Below are 17,583 nucleotides of genomic sequence, written 5' to 3'. Positions count from 1 at the left end.
CAGGCTGGTTTCAGAAAAGATTGAGGAACAAGAGACATTATTGCCAATGTTAGATGGATATTGGAGAAGAGCAAAGAATATAAAAAGCCTGTACATTTTTGCTTCACCGATTACAGCAAAGCTTTTGACTGTGTGGATCATGATAAACTATGGAGAACTCTAACACAAATGGGAATGTCCAAACACAATAACTCAGCTGATAAAGAGCATTTACAAAAATCAAGAAGTGGCAGTATCTGGCAACACTGATAGGTTGCCAGTAAAATGTGGTGTCAGGCAAGGATGCATCTTGATACCTTACCTATTCAACCTTTACGGTGAAGCCATCTTCAGAAAAACAAATTTGGAAGAAGAGAGCATTGGTTTTAAAGTTGGCAGCCAAAATATAAGTAACCTGCGCTATGCAGATGACACAATGCTCATCACTAGCAGCAAAGAGAGCATGTTGTATCTATTGAGAAAAGCTAAAGTTGAAAGTCATAACATGGTACTGGAACTGAACATAAACAAGATGAAGATTGTGAACACAGAAAATGAAGATTTTGAGCTTGAAGATGATGGAATATAAGTTTTACAGAATTATTTAGTAAACATGGAAGCAATTAGCAGGGAAGAAATACTTCACAGAATAGCATTCGGTCACTCTACAATGAAGGCTCTTGACAAAGTATTCAGAAGCAAGGAATTAACACTCAAAACAAAGATCAGACTTGTCCACTCACTCAGTTTCCCTGTAGTCAATTACAGATGTGAAAGCTGGACACTACAGAAATGGGCTGGAAAGAAGACTGACTCATTTGAACTTTGGTGATGGAGAAGCATTCTATGTGTGCCGTGGACTGCCAGAAGAACTAACAAATCAATTTTGGAAGAGATCAAACTGGCTGTATCACTCAAAGCCCAAATGATGAAGTTACGACGGACTTGTTTTGTCATACCATCAGAAGAGAGAGATCACTGGAGATGGATATTATGTTTGGAAAGATTGAAGGAACTAGTTGAAGAGGGTAATCTGCAACCAGATGGCTGGGCATGTTCACGACAACCATAGGTATGATGTTGAAGGACCTCGCCGGACTAGTACATAACCAACTTCTTTTTGGAGCTTTAATTTATCAAGTCGGTAGTACCTGAACCTTAGTCAATGACACCTAGAGAGAGAGAGAGAGAGAGAGAGACTTCTGAAAAAAGCAAATGTGAATACCTACATTTCTTTTTTTCTTTTTTTTTTTTTTTTTGATATGATGGCTTGGCTCTCTCCATTGCCATCAAATTATTATATCTGATAAGGCCATTTATTCCTCTAATTTCACTGAATCTGAGTAACTGTGGGGAGGGGGGACAGAGCACAAAATTTCAAATATCATCTGGAAGTAGTCATGAGAGTGCTGGGAATGCTTAGGTTTAAAGGTAGTTAACTAGACATGCAGTCCAGGAAACCATTGAGGATCCTACTCCAGTTTCATAATTTGGCCAGAGCACTGTCTGATTAAGTGACCAGCTTAGAGTCACACAGTAGGCAAATGGAGGCTGAGACAATCAATCCTTGAAGTACATGAAACAGCTCATTAAAGCTGCATTGCCTGATCCATCTGCCCTGACCAACCAATAGACTAATTCACCACTTCTGTTGACCTGTAAACAAGGTGCAAGCCATGTAGTACTGTGCTAGGGAGAATGTGCACTCTTCCCCATACTCACAATACTAATCTGTGCAATCTTTGGTAGGCTTACTCTCCCAAGTCTCTGTTCATGGACCTTCACTTCTGAGATGTGTACCATATGCTCTTTCTGTCAAATCTCTCCCTTAGGATGGGTGAGTCAACTTCATTCAGTTATTTATATGAGTGGAGTTCTTCCATGGGTACACCTCCATATTCTTTGCTAAAATCACATATTCCATTCTTTTCTTTTCCCATCAATATCATTTACTTTTAACTTCCATAATTTCATATTTTGTCATATTCTTTTTATTCCACCCTGTCATATTTTTTTCTTTTTTTCTCTCTTTTCCCCATACGTTTTTATATTTTTCATTTATGATCTTAAATATTATTTGTTTGTCTTTATTGTATCTTCCTCAATATCCAAAATAAATACATATATACTAATTGCACCATTGGATTTTTTAAAAATTTAAGCCACCTTCTTTTTTATTATAAAGTATACATGTTCTCACCAGGTTTAGCTTTGATCCACAAATGAAGTTAATAAAATCTGTAATAACTCTTTTCCCATCTGAATGGGAAATATATATTCCCCCAAATATGCTGTTTTCCTAATATATAAGTATTAAGCATATATGTCTTTTTCCCAAAATAAGTCAAAACTTTTCTGAAAAACTAACATATTTTATTTGTTTCATTATCTCTTTCCATTGACTTAATACATTTCCATACTCACCAAATGTTACTCCCAAATTATTTATCTCCTTCTTGTGAATATATTGTATTTATTTTTATATCATCGAATCCCTTTCACTTCTCTTTAACTGCAGAACAGCTTTTTTAAGCAGCCTTTCAATACTTATTACATCCTCACATATCCACTCCTTGTTTTTTATTGTTAGAACTAAATCATATGCATGTCACACATGTTAGTAATATAACATTTCCTCCAATCTCACATCTTGCCTCCCTCATTTCATACATGCATGCATGTATGTCTTTATTATTGCATACTCATTGGGCATCCCTGTTTTACTCCCATCTTTTTATTTTTTCCCATCCATCCATTTATCACAACATGTACCCATGAATTTTCATAACGTTTATTTACTACATTAATAATTTTTTTCTCCTATGCCATATACCTCTAAAATCTGCCACATTGCTTATTGGCTCACTTTTCAAGCTATATCACATACTGTCAGACTGACTTTATTTTCTTTCATTATCAACTCTATTACTTATTTCACTATAATTAACATTTCTATCACCTCTGTTCCTTTTAAACCATAAGTCCTTTCTCTTACTACCTCATCCAATACTTTCTTCAGCATTTTTGTAGTATTTTCATAAATATTTTATAGTCAGTATTTCCTAGTGTTATAGGCCTCCATTTTTATATATTTTCTTTCTTCTTTCCATATACATTTCATCACTCCACCATATGTCTTCTTCAACTATACCTTTCCCCATCCATTCATTTCATATTTTTTTAAAAAGCTCCACTTTTTTCTTTATTCATTTCCTCTTTATTATTTATAACTTATACCCATCTCATCCTGGCACTGATTCATTCTTACCTTCTTTTATCACATTCTCTATTTATTGTACTGTTATACAATTTACTTTAAAAATCCCTTCATTTTCAGTTATTTTTTCATTCCCATTCTTCTTGCCTGTCCATTTCCTCTTTTCATGCATTTTCTCTACAAGTTTCTACCATCCCTGTAATTTCTTCTTGTTTGTATTTTATTTGCCATCTAAGATAGCATCCGTCCTTCCTTCTCTAAGTTTTACTTCCTTTCCTAAATAAGGGTAGACCTCCTCTTTCTTTCCTTTCAGAAAAATAACTTTTGACTATGTAACATGATTTTTACTTTTTTTTTTGCTATTCATTTCATGTATCATTTCTTCTATTTCCCTTATTTGTCACTTCCTTTTTCTATCTCTTTCTCATAATTTCATAACATTTCTTTATATTTCATAGTATTTTTTATTATTTTTTTCAACTGCTAAATATATTTTATACTTCTGCTCATACACTAAACACAACTGCGCCCAATTTTTACAAAAAGGTCTCATTGTCATAAGCTCTTTCCCCCCTACTGGGCCCCCTACTGTTTGATATATACTTCTCAGAAGTTTAGGCCAAAACTAAGGGGCTGTGGCTGACCAGGTCTGTGGATGACTGCAAACTGGGTGCAATTACTGAATCCCCAAATAAGATCAGTATACTTCAAGAAGGTCTTACACAGATTAATGACTGGTGCATTAGTCACGGTCTCAAACTGAATGCAAAGACATGCATCATCATTCCCTTCAGTAAAACCAATGTCCCTTCACACTATCAAATTAACAACAGTACCCTATGTACCTATGAAGTGGTAAGAAATCTGGGATCACATGTAGACTGTGGCCTTCACTATGACCACCATGTGTCTACTATAGTAAGGAAGGATCTCTAATTAGCACACTTGATTAGCAAAGGCATCACCTCTAGAGAAATGGAGGTCATAACCCCTCTATACTCCTCACTTATCAGGCCCATAATTGACTATAATGCTCCTTTCAGCATGTACAGTAAAAAGCACCTGCAGCAATTGGAGAGACCTCAGAGGTGTCTAACTAAGAAGATCAAGGGTGTCAGCATGTCCCTTACACAGACCAACTAAAGTCCCTGTCATTATACTCAGTATCTTATAGACTTCTTAGGGGAGACTTATACCTGGCTTACAGAGCAATCTCCAACCCAAACTTAATGAGTTTGCTGCACATCTGTAAATCAAACAGGACTAGAATTACCCATTTCAGGGACCTAAATATGGTCTGTGACATAAATAGGACATGCTGGAGGGACAGATTTGCCTCCCAGCAATTGCAGCATCTTTGGGATAGGCTACCAATTCATGTGAAGCAGAGCACCTGTATGACACTGTTCAAAAGGAACCTGAATGAGTGGATGGGGTGCTGTAAATTGTTACCAGGCATAGTCCACACAATCCTCCTGGACATGGACAGTCATTAATAAATACAGTCCTGAATATTGACTAGAGTGTCTATGGTATTACACTGGGATGAAATGGCTAGGCTTGAAATGACCTCTGGGTCGATAGCCTAGTAACCTCCTATGATCCATAATATTTCCTTCTGTCTTATTATCCTTTCCTTCCTTTTAAATTCGGTAACTAATCTCTTTATCCCTTCCCCCTCCTTTATTATTTCACTGTCTTCTCCTATTCTAGCCCATACTGGTCTATGATCTGAAAAACTCTGCCAGCTGTACTCCCTGTTATTTCGTTCATGTCATTAAAGTAACACATATAATCAATTTCAGTCTTAAAAAATACCTTTTACATATCCATTCTCTATTCTTTCCTACATTAAATATCCACATTTTATCAACCCCATTAACATTTTAATATCCTATGTTATTGTTCCCTTTTCTTTCCTAAGGTTACAGTTAAAATCTCCTTCCATCAGTATTAACATATTTACTAATGCAAATATTTTTATTTTTTCAAACAATTATTTTCTCTCTGTCATATTAGTATATACATGAATCCCTGTTAATCTTATAATTTGCTGTTTCATTTTCATATCACTACTCTTCTAGATACTAGTGTTTCAACTAAAATTCTTATTTCTTCATTTTTTATAAGATTTTCTATTGCAGAACATGTCTCATTTCCCACCAACCAATTTGCCCTCCCCATACTGCCTGTATTCTTTTCCTTTTTTTCTTCTTTGTTACACCTGGTATCTAACAAGCAAAAAACATCTTTTTTTATTTTTTACAACATTCCACCACCACCAAACCTCTTACATCATTTCTAATGCTATTCACATTTAAGTTTAAGATTCTTATGTCATCCTTTTCCTGCCTTCTTTTTTGAAAATTATTTACTTCCTGATCTCATTTTTCATTCCTTCTCCTATGTCTCCCACCAACGGATATTTCATTATCTTGTTCTTGTTCTTTTCCTGTCTAAATTTCTCCCTCTTGACTTTGTAAAATAGCAGCTCTGTTCTCTTCCTGTATTTTATTAACCTAGCTTTGAACTGTTATTACTTCATTAACTACCTCTTCATTGTTTAACCTTTCTTCAGTATCCCCTTCCCCATCCCACCTCCTCTTTTAACATCTTCTGTAGTAATATTCCCTAGTGTTTGTCTTTCATCTGAGCTTTCTTCTTCTTTCATCGAAAAAGATGAGCCTGCTATATTTATCACCCAGTCCTTTTCCTTTTACTTTATTTAAAATCATGCCTATTATATTTAAACATTGATGTATATGCATATAACTTCTTTCATCTAGATCTGGTTTCTCATAATCAGTATTATATCATCTGTATAAGTAAACATATCTGAAATTTTTATTCCTTCATTAGTAATATAGGTAGCACCTTTCATATACAAATTTACATTGCTGATAGTACATTCATAACTAAGGGAAATAATATGCTAATCATAAGACATCCCTGTCATATGCTATTACTTATATCTATTTATTTGCAAAACCACCCATTCACTAAAATTCCTACTTTATTTTTATTATATACAGAAAAATATACATTTTATTTTTTTGTCATACTCTTGCATAATTGTCCATAAAAGTTTGTGTTGTACTGTATCAAATGCTTTATTTAAATCTCCTTTCATAATCTTGGTCTCATCAGTCCTGCTTGTAATATCACCCACAGTTTATCTTACTATGAATAATTCTTGACATTCTTTTCTCTTTAAACTAGATATACTATTTTCAATAATACTTTCATTTTGCTTTCCATTTTCTTCTGAATCATTTTCATAAAAACATTATAATTTGCATTTTCAATACTGAAGGTCTCCAATTTTCAATTTTACTTTTCCTTTTCCAATACAAATTTCAGCATAGATCTTTATACATAAAACCTTCATTTAACCACTCATTGAAAACTTTTAAGAAGTGTTTTTTTCTGCCAATCCCTAAAATTGTTATAAAATTGGTATCCTATTTCATCTAGTCCTGAAACTCACTGTAAATTAACTTGTTCAAGGAACCTTCTATTATTCATATAAGGAGATTTCATTTTCCAATGCTTTATTTTCTTCTCCTGCTAATTTTTAACATGCCATTGTTTGTAATTTTTCCCATCTTGAAACGTTTAATTTATAATGATATTCAAAATTTGTTCATGAGCTCTTCTTACCTCGCCTCTATCATCTTTCATTTCTCTCATTATACTAGTATTCTGTTTAACTATGTTACTTAAATAAGCTGATACGTCTTCTCTTTTACATTGTAAGTAATATATTTGCTTAGATAATAATTCTTAAAATTTTTCTTGATTTTTTTCTTAAATTTACCATTCTATTACATAATATTCTTTGGCATTCATTTTCAAATTCTTTAAAGCATCTATACACAATGTTTTGTTTGATTTACACTTTTCTTATATCTGACTACCATTCTAAAAACATTTTATACGATTCTTTAAAAGTAGCCACCATTCAGACCTGTTTTTATAACACACTCTAGTGGAAATTTGATCTTTCCATAATCACAGTTATTTTCTTTCCATTTTCATTCCATAATTTATCATTTACTCTTTTTATTCCTTCCGCAGTCTGATACACTCTTTATTTTTTGTATATCTATCTATATCACTGAGTGATCAAGTGTCTCTCTTTCAGCTAAATTTAAACCTTGTGATATAGTAAAATAATCTATTTCCATTTTATGTACACCTCAACTATATGACCACAAATTATTATTCCAAATCTTTAAATTTCCACATTTTATGACTACAGAAAGTTTCTTAACATAATTTCCTCTCTTCTTCCTTTCTCCTCCCAAATCACAATTGGAATCTCTTTTTAATATTACATTCATATTAATTACTACATAATCCAGCATTTTATGAAATACATTTTCCTTTTCTTCAGTTGTAACATGGGCATACAATGCTATAACTTTATATGCCTAATTATACCATCTGAGAGCTACAGTAGTTAATCTTTCAATCATTACTAATGTTATATTCAGTATTTTCAATGACTTTCTACAAAGTACAACTATACCTGAACATATTTTTCCCCTAGGTTCCATAGTGTATCTCCTCCCCAAAGTTTATTTGTTTGTACTCTCTCTTCTTGTGTCAAAAATCTTGCATCTTCCAATATTATTATGTTGCCATCACATTTACTACACCAATTTAGGATGCCTATTCTTCTACTTATATTTTAGTACTATTTACATTTACCAAAAACACTCTAAAATGTCATTATGTCTATGGTGTAGCTTAACAAAGTTATGTAAATTTGAAGTATTTATCTCATTTGCATTATCAATTTCCTTTCTTTTTCTCTTTTATACTTAACTCTTTACACTTTCTTTTCCTGTCTCTTACTCTTTTGCCAATAGAATTCTTCTTACCTTTCACTATTTTCCAGTGTATATCTTTCCTCATCACCTATTTCAGGTCCTTCTTCTATATCATCTTCTGTTTCATTTTTCCCTTTATCCTTATTATTTTACCCTGATCTTGTTCCCCTACTTCTTCTTTATATTTCAGTGGAACTGTTTCTTCTCTCGGTGTAGTAGCCACACTTTTGTTTTCTTCTTCTTCATCATTTTTCTCTAGATTTCAATCCATCTATAAATGTCCAATTTTGTTTCATTTAAAATATTTCAGTTCACACTTTTTGCATCATGACCTGTTTCACTACAAATATAACATTTTTCTTATCACGATTACTTATCAAAAACATGTTTTATGTTGTCCCCAATAGTTTACAACACCCCTGTTACCATCTACATTTATCATACCAGGGATAGGAACAATTTTTTCTTTCTCCATTTTCAGTACAATATAGCAGTCACATCCACCAGTCCATAATCCTCTGATATCCACTTTGCTAATGTCCATACATTTTTTACAAAATTTGCTTAAATGTCTCTTTAAACTCTTTTTTTAACTTCAGTTCAAAATTGAACATGTATTTTCTTTTTTGTTTCTCTGTGAAATACTTTAATCACATACAAGTTCTGTGAGGGCATTGCCTCCAGAAAAAAAAAGAAGTTATAACCTCCCTGTACTTTTCCCTCATCAGGCCAATAATTGAGTACAATACCCCTTTTGGTATGTACCTTTCCAAACACCTGCAGCAAATGGAGACACCACAAAGGTTCCTCACAAGGAAAATTCAAGGTCTTCAGTATCTGTCATATGAGGATCATTTGAAATCACTGTCACTTTATTCTGTTTCATACAGACTACTCAGAGATGATCTCTGCCTTGCATATAAGGCAAGCTTTGACCCTGCTTTATTGGAAGTGTAGCATATTCATAACTCAAATGGTACATGGGTTACTCATTCTAATGGCTCTAACCTGGTATGTGACATTAATAGAACATGATGGAGGGACAGATTTGTCTCCCAGAGGTTACCACACCTCTGGAACAGACTCCTGCTTCATGTCAAGCAGAGCACCTCATTGGCCCTCTTCAAACACAGTCTGGATGATTGGATGGCTAACCAAACATTCACCCCAGGGGTTCCACCTATGTCCCTCTTGGACAGGGGTGATAGGTGCTGATCATGGATAAAACTTGGCTAGGTTTATAAGGGCCCTAAGGTCTTAAGCCTAGTAACCTCCTATGATCCTATGAATCACAGTTCCTTTTCTTCTCATACTCACCCCAAAAACGTTTCAGAACAGAACCAGTCAAAAATAATGTCACAAAATTCCTCTTTATGAATAAGAATAAAAGCTCTTGCCCCATGAGCCTTAACTGCCAGTGGGACCATTACATTATCTCAAATGTCATACCTGTCTATTACTTTTTTGTCTTTGTTCTGAATTCTTACCATGAATTTCCTTTGATTATTAACAATTTGTTTCCTCTGTTCATCTCTTATCACTTTCCCTTCAGTTTCCTTAACAGTTTCAGCATAATATTTATTTTTCTTGCAATCTTTTTTTAAAATGGCTTTCAATTCCTCCAGTTGGATTTGGTCCATAATTTCACTCCATGAAACATCTTCTCCATTCTCCAACTTGCTCTGCAACAGCAGTTAACCCAAAATATCATCCCACAACCCTCCTGACTGGAGGGTTGTAATAACATATCCATCATTATTTTGAGCATTTGCTACTGATGAAACAACAAATGTTGCTGAAACAGCTCCTCAGAATCTTGGACAGCCTCAGACATTGCACAGTCATTTGCCTCTTTGCTATCCACCATCTGGGATTTTTTTGAGTGCTGTTCTTCCAGTCACCACTGTGCTAGAATCAGAAGAACCATTCTTTTTATGTGTGGGGGGAAGTTCTCCGGTGTTCCAGACAAATTTCTGCAAGTTAGTATGAACACAACCTTGGGTCTCCCCTGAAAAGAGGCCATTGGCCTAGGTAGACTAATCCTGCCAACAAAGTGTAGATCAATTAAAAAAAAAAAGCAAGTCATCTGACCTACTCTGGTCAACTACCTAAGTTAAGTTGCCATCTGGCAGGTCTCCTCTGGATAGAGGAAACCTGCCTTTCTATAAGAAGGGTCAGAGATAGCATTCTAGTCATGGTTTGAGGGATTGATAGGAGGAGTCTGTCAGTGGAATGCAAGATCAGTAGAGGCCATTCTTCCAAAATGGCATTTTTAATAGTCTTCACAAGAGCAAAGTGCTTGGAATGTGCCTTTGATCTTGAACTGGCATACTTATTTAAGTGGTGCCATTAAAATAAGAAAAGGTATGGAGATGTATAATCCTTTTGACTCATATTCCCTTTGACTGACTGATTTATTAAACTTACCACTCCAGGGTTTTATCTCCACCAGAACTGGTACCATCATTCAACAATATGCAACATTGTGGAAAGTCATCTAAAACCTAATCTTAATATTTCATTAGTACTATAATCAAACTGCATTTAAAATGATGTTACCATATCTTTCTATATGACATCATTTGCATTTTATGCTTTTACAATCAAGCAAACCATTCAGAAGATTTTCTGGTATGACAACAGCTGATAAATCTTTTCCAGCTGGCTGCAAACACTGAGAAACTTGTTTCAAATTGACACTAGCTACAAGGACAAAACACGCCTGTGGCTACCCTCAGAGAATATGAAAAGTTGGCTGAAATCCAGAGAGCTACATGAGTCAAACCTAACAAAGCAATAACTTCCTCCAGGGTACAACTAAAGTAAAAAAATTATGAAAGCAATTACAGGTAGAAACACAAAATTACATGCTCATAATGAGGTAGGCAAGCTTTATAAAAACAAAGCTAAGTTTGTGCATATGTCTATACTGATTGATAGCTAGATAGGTACAGTATATAGAGGGAGAGAGAGTGTATGTTTGTGTAGATACAGGGTCTATATCACATAGTCGAAGTTACGTAACTTCGAGCACCTAATAGTCGAACCATTATGTTCAAAGTTACATAACTTCAACTACCTAAAAAAAAAAAAAACAATGGACAGCAAAATAAACTGTTGTAAGCAAGGGGGCAAGCCCCCCTGTACCCCCCACACCCCCACTACTTAAATATACCAACTCCAAGATCGCACCACATTGAACAGAATGGAAACTTCCGCCTATGGAGATTTCCATTCACACACTCAAACTTTTACTAATTCGAACATATGGTCTCGACCATATGTGGTTTGAACTTGTAAAAGTTCGATGACGTGATAGGAACCCTAGATACACATACCTAAGCCTAAGCTCACATCTCTGACCTCCACTACAGCTTAATCTTCACAGCTACCTTAACCTTCACATCTGCCTTAATCTTAACAGCTATCTTAACCTTCACATCTACCTTAATCTTCACATCTAACTTCTACTTATAGACATCATATCTCTCATCTCATGTAGCTTGCTGCAGTACTTAAATTCTACTGCATTAACATCTTTAGACTCACCTCCTGTTACTAACCACTCCTAAGTAGCTATTGTATCCTTCCCACATAGTTGATAATCCCCGACCATAGTTAGTATACTGTTCTGATGTTGTTCTATTCCAGGAATCTCCTAAATTAAGCTAATTATAAGATGCACAACTAATCCACCACTTCTCTATGACAAAGTATTACATAAAAACAAATGTGTGTGTAAAATATCAGAGTATATCTGTATCTTTGTATAATATTATTCTACACTATTTTTGCACATTTGTATAATACTGTTGGACCCATGTTTGCATTCCTACTGTGTTTCCCATGTTGTCATTGCATTGTGTTATATACTGTACTTGTTATTGTCAATGTAAGTAATCAGGATAATTTTGAGTGGAGCTTTTCTCCCAAGTCTTCCACTGAAAATGGGTTTCTTGCCCAGTCTGACTACCCTTGTAAACAAATGCAATAAATGAATATACATGCCCACATATATACATACATATATAGATCATAGCTGTACATAGTTAATAATGTGTCTGTAATTGGTGCATATGTTTGGGAGGTGCAATGGGTGTCAGTGTATGTCTGATAATGATATTACTGATACCCTGATTCTATTTTTCTTAGTCTGTTCATTGTGAAATGTGTGGTTTTCTTGGAAATTGTATACCTGTAGTAAGTGAATAATGGCTGATGCTCGGTTCTTTTTTTCCTTTTCCACTGATGTTCAGTTCTTTTTAGCTGTTCAGTTCAATTTTCTCTGCTTGTGTTGATGATGACTTTGATTTTCTCTATTTGTGTTGATGTTCAGTTTTGTAATTATGAAGAGGTGGCATTCTTTCTATCTACTGTAATACTCCATTTTTCTACCTTTGCTGACTTTTATAGTTACAATAAAAAAGGTAATTAAACTGTGGTGGTTTGGTTCACTTGTCTTAAGGTCAGATTGCCAGTTTTTTAGTCTGTAATAATTGTGGGGTTTACGTGGTTAATCGTTAATTTCTGGCCTCATTTCAAGTGGAAAAACCCAAAATCGAGCCAAAAACTTTACACAAACCCCACAACTGGACTACTGAAATTACTCCAAACTTGCTAGAGTACAGAAGACTGTCCATTAATGAATTACAGCTGGTATCCTCATCAGTGTTTACCCACCTGATGAAAGTTTTCTTGTTTGAGTGGTGTGGTTGAATTGGTAAAGTTACTTACTAGTAAAACGTAGGATGCAGTCCGCAGTGTATTTTACCTTGACTGGCAACTGAAATGCAAAACTGAGCCTTTTTTGTCATGGGTATACAGATCATTAATAAGGCTTGTTTGGGATGGGGGCAGCAATGAGGTTACATTGTATATGTCGGTACTCAGTCTTGTAAGGAAAACTGCATCATTGTGGCTGTTGGTACACTACAGCTTTTTACTCTGACTTTTTGACTTTTGTTGTACACTTCTTGGTAAAATATCACCTGGATTAGCATAGTTACAACATTTTTAAAACTAATAGGTGCATTTGTAACATTTTTGCTACTGTAGCAAGGATACTATTAGTAAATGTTTAAGTTGTATGCTTGTTTTTAGTCTGGCAATAATAAAGAAGTGATTCTGAAACCAGAAGTGTTTTTGTTTTGTATTCCATGCTGGAGTTGCACCACTGGTTGTGGAGTGTATAAAAAGAAGATAGATTTTCAGTATGGAAATGTGGCCCCTGAACCACTCTCAGTACGGTAAATGGCCCTCATACAAAAGGGTTGGACACCCCTGGCTTAAATTATGCCAAAGTTAAAGAATGTTTGTTTGCTTGTTATTGATTCACACCAGAATTGCGCAGAAGAAAATTTATACAATACAGGAAGAAGACAGATGAAAGTGGGACTGAATATACTATAGAAATCAGTGGATGTAAGGCCACCACATTTGAAATGTTTGCAGACCTTCTACTAATACTAAGAACATGAAGATTTGGTTAGCAAACTGAAAGTACATCACTGCTGAGGAAATAGGGAGAAGAGGGGACCTGTACATAGCTAGCAGATTGCCAATGAATAAGAGGGAAGGAGTCATCATTACACATGGGTATAGGGGAACTCATGAGAGGCAGACTAAGCTGTCCAAGCTGGTTACACACTAACTTTCATAACCATTTTTTTCCAAATATGTTCAAAACAGTCAGGTTAGTTACATTAAAATTAAAGTATGCTTAAACGGAATGTTTTAATTCAAAACCATTTAAAAGAGATATGGGTGACTGTCTGACAAAAAAAGACAAGGGGTCACTACTCGCATCAAGTCTGTCATCAATTATAAAGGTAGACCATATCCTGGTCATCATGCTCCATAAATGGTTATTGCTTTGATGGCTGTATTATGATGAGGGATGAAAGAAGACAAAAACGAGTTACAATAATTATTTAAAACATGTAAATTGGGATTTTAGTGTACCACAATCCATTCATGTTTAAAATAATCTTGTGTTTTCATAAAATGTAAGGAAATTGCCAAATATTTGACTATTAAGACTGACGGTATATGTCAATCAATAACAAATAATTTATTGTCTTTCTGGAATTATATGCCATATCCTATCTCTTCACAAATGATGAAACTAGAGAGCAGTGCATTTTGTTGATATGTTTTTTGCAGTGCAGTTGTATTTATCATCTGTAATTTATTACCAGGGAAAACATAGGCAGTCTTATGTTTTCACAGATCTGGCTGAGAACCATTAATCAGAAAAAAATGCATATTAGCATGTAGACTGTTATTTTATATTACTTTCTTTTCTCTAGGTATGGACGGAGAATCATAATCCTTGTTTGCTTGCCACTACAGGCAGTAATTGGACTGATAACAGCCTATGCACCCAACTTTTATGTTTATGTCATCATGCGTTATTTAATGGGGACCATAATTCTGGGGGCCGCAATCAATACCTTTACACTAGGTAAGTTAATTTATTATGTAAGCCATCTGCTTTGCATACTTTAGAGTGCATTTGCTTTACTTACCATATTTTGTGAAGCATACACTAAAGTTCTATCCCTGTTCACAAGTCTCTGTCTCAGCATTCACCTCTCAAGAAACAGGCATGTCTTCCTTTGTATTTGTATTTTCATACTCTTACCTGGATCAGTTCTTGCACTGCTTCCTTTATTTTGGTTATTTCTACTCTTCATTTCCTCTCTATAAATTTGATCGGCAGTTCTTCACACACTAATTTGTATGAAAGCTTTTGAAAGTTAAACTGCCTATGTGACCTCTTTCCCACAAATTTTTCTATGCACTGCCTGTTTCCTTTCAATTCAAAGAAGACTGTTTTTATAAATTTCTTCTCACTGCAGCAGCTGTGCTTGATTGGTATAACCTTAGCATCCACACCCCATTTAGTAAAATAATCCATTAAAAATGGTGTTCTGAAAAGTGTCACTGCCACAGATCCAGACACTATCTCAGATGTACTATGTATAAGCTAGTATAAGTTTCAGATGATATGATTTTTGAGTGTTGATAGTCGTGCGTTTGTTAAAGCAGAGCTTTTCCCTGCATGACTGCACATGCAGTTCATTCACATTTCCTCCCAGTTGCCTTTTCTAAGCATGTCTTAACTGATTTATATTTATGGCCTGGGCCCATACCTCTCAACCTGGAAACATCAAAAATCTGGACAAAGGCCATGAAAAATAGGTACAAATATGTACGCTGATTAACATAAAAATTGCTTACATAATTATGTAACCCCACCCACTCCAATGGAATTGTGGGTTATCAACTTTCAAACACAGTGCCTCTTAACTCTTTGTGTTTATGTTTATGCAAAGTCAGAGGCATAACTGCAATTTGCAGGTCTCAGTCACACACACACACACACACACACACACACACACACACACACACACACACACATGCACGCAAGAGAAGATATTAACAGAGGCAGACTGTAGTATTTAAGTTAAAGTGAATCAGCAAGATAATTGAAAAACTAACCAATCACACAAATTCTACTAATAGAATTTAAGTAAAAATACAAAAATCATACTCTAAAACAAACAGGTCAAGAGAAGGTGTTGGGGGACATACATTAGCCTTTAGCTCTTCCAGCAGTTTATTCTGGAAACTTCTGATATCAGGTATTCCTCATACATACAGACAGACAGAAGGTCATGATCATCTGTTGGGAAGTGCTGGTCCCAACTCTCATGTAGTCCAACCAGGCTGAGAAAGTACACAGTAACTGTTGTAGAGTCTGTTTATAGGCGTCTAATCAGTGGCATAGCACAGCTCGAGTTTGAACATGCAGTATAATAATAAAACAGTGCTTCTGAATGTTAGCATAACACCACAGCACATGATTAGAATACCCCGTGTTGTGTTCTAGAAAACAGACATAATATGGTACATGTACTCACCACAGAACTGTGTAATGAGGACTGAAGATTGTTGGTACATGTACTCACCACAGAACTGTGTAATCAGGACTGAAGACTGTTCAGACTTAACAGAATAAATAAATAAAACATAATCAGTGCATTTAACCACAAGCACAATGAGTTGATTGTCCTGGGTGAAGAAGAAAAAGTTCTTACTGAAGTGAAGACCTCTGGTGTTGAATAAGCAGGTGAAGTAATGCAGTCTATGGCAATGAAAAATGTGTGAGCTGCAACAGTACTGAAATGACCTAGAAATGAAATGTTGGCACCATTACTATCTCTAAAAGCTGCAACAGTACTGAAATGACCTAGAAATGAAATGTTGCACTATTACTATCTCTAAAAGCTGCAACAGTACTGAAATGACCTAGAAATGAAATGTTGGCACCGTTACTATCTCTAAGCACAGTAACAATCAGATTCAAGTGCTGCATTTTCATTTTCTGCTTATTCAGCTGAAAACTGAACTTTTTAACACATGAAACACCAAAATCCACAATCCCAAGAAATAATTCTTACAAGACAGAAAGGATAAAAACTTAAGTGCAAGTGCTTTTGCAAGGGGGTAAGCCCTCCTGCACCCTTTAACATGTATACACCAACTGCCTGGTCACATCAACTTGAAGGAAGATCTTTCCCCACAAAGGACATCACTACTGGTGCACACAGAAATCTGTTTCTGTGTAAAGAAGAGACTGCCATTATGTTCCTTGGCACCTTCTTCATCAGGCCACTGACGCACGAGGAATTTCACCATTACCACCTGTAGGAATTTCACCATTACCACCTGTAGGTCAGCCTGCCGCGTAAACAGAGGTAGCCAGAGAGAATCAAGCTCAGTAAAGATGGCGTCAGTTCCACATTTACTAGATTAGCCTTTGAGTAGTAATGAGAAAAGGCAACAGCTACAGAACAAAAACCAAGAGGGACCTTTAAGAAACAGATAAAATGAAACACGAGACCCCTATAACCCAACTGTAACAGTATTTGCCAGTTTAAAAACGTTTCTGAAGTATAATAAACTACCTCTATAATGGAGGTAGCTTATTATGCTTCAGAAATGGAGGTAGTTTATTGTACTTCAGAAACAGAGGCTCCGTTTCTGAAGCATAATAAACTACCTCTGTTTCTAAAGAATAATAAACTACCTCCGTTTCTGAAGCATAAGAACCATGATTAACAAACTTCTTCTGGCTTTTCCCAGTTAGGGGTCACCACAGCGGATCACCTGTCTGCTCATGATTAGCAGTACTGTTGAGTTTTCAGCCTGGCACCCAACCTTCCACAGAAGGCACACACATGCACACACTCACACCTAGGGCCAATTTAGAGTGTCCAATCTACCTACAGCAGGTCTTTGGGATGAAATCAGAGCACACCCACGCAATCACAGAGAGAACATGCAGACTTCACACAGAAGGCACCCCAGCCGAGGATCAAACCAGAGAACCTCTTGCTGTGAGACGGCAATGCTAACCACTGCACCACCATGGCTGATTAACATTGTGGATTAAGGTGCATTTCTGCTTTTGTCCACTAGGTGGCATCCTCCCTTGCCTGAATAGACTTATTTTACTCACCTTTTTATTCTCACTGAGCTATAACA

The 17,583-nt window shown here is 35.6% G+C and overlaps 1 protein-coding gene across 1 annotated transcript in view; it reads left to right on the top strand.

Annotated features, from left to right (window-relative positions):
- LOC122790645 (solute carrier family 22 member 13-like) overlaps window positions 1-17,583 on the top strand; it is a 367,537-nt gene that overhangs the window by 79,256 nt on the left and 270,698 nt on the right. The window contains exon 3 of the mRNA XM_044058173.1: window positions 14,340-14,494. Within this exon, the coding sequence (XP_043914108.1) occupies window positions 14,340-14,494 (155 nt within the window). The remainder of the gene's footprint in view (window positions 1-14,339; window positions 14,495-17,583) is intronic.

This window comes from Protopterus annectens, chromosome 1.part2, assembly GCF_019279795.1.
Source record: "Protopterus annectens isolate FY-2018-M chromosome 1.part2, PAN1.0, whole genome shotgun sequence".
Taxonomy (NCBI): Eukaryota; Metazoa; Chordata; order Ceratodontiformes; family Protopteridae; genus Protopterus; species Protopterus annectens.
This window is presented reverse-complemented; position numbering and strand designations above follow the sequence as displayed.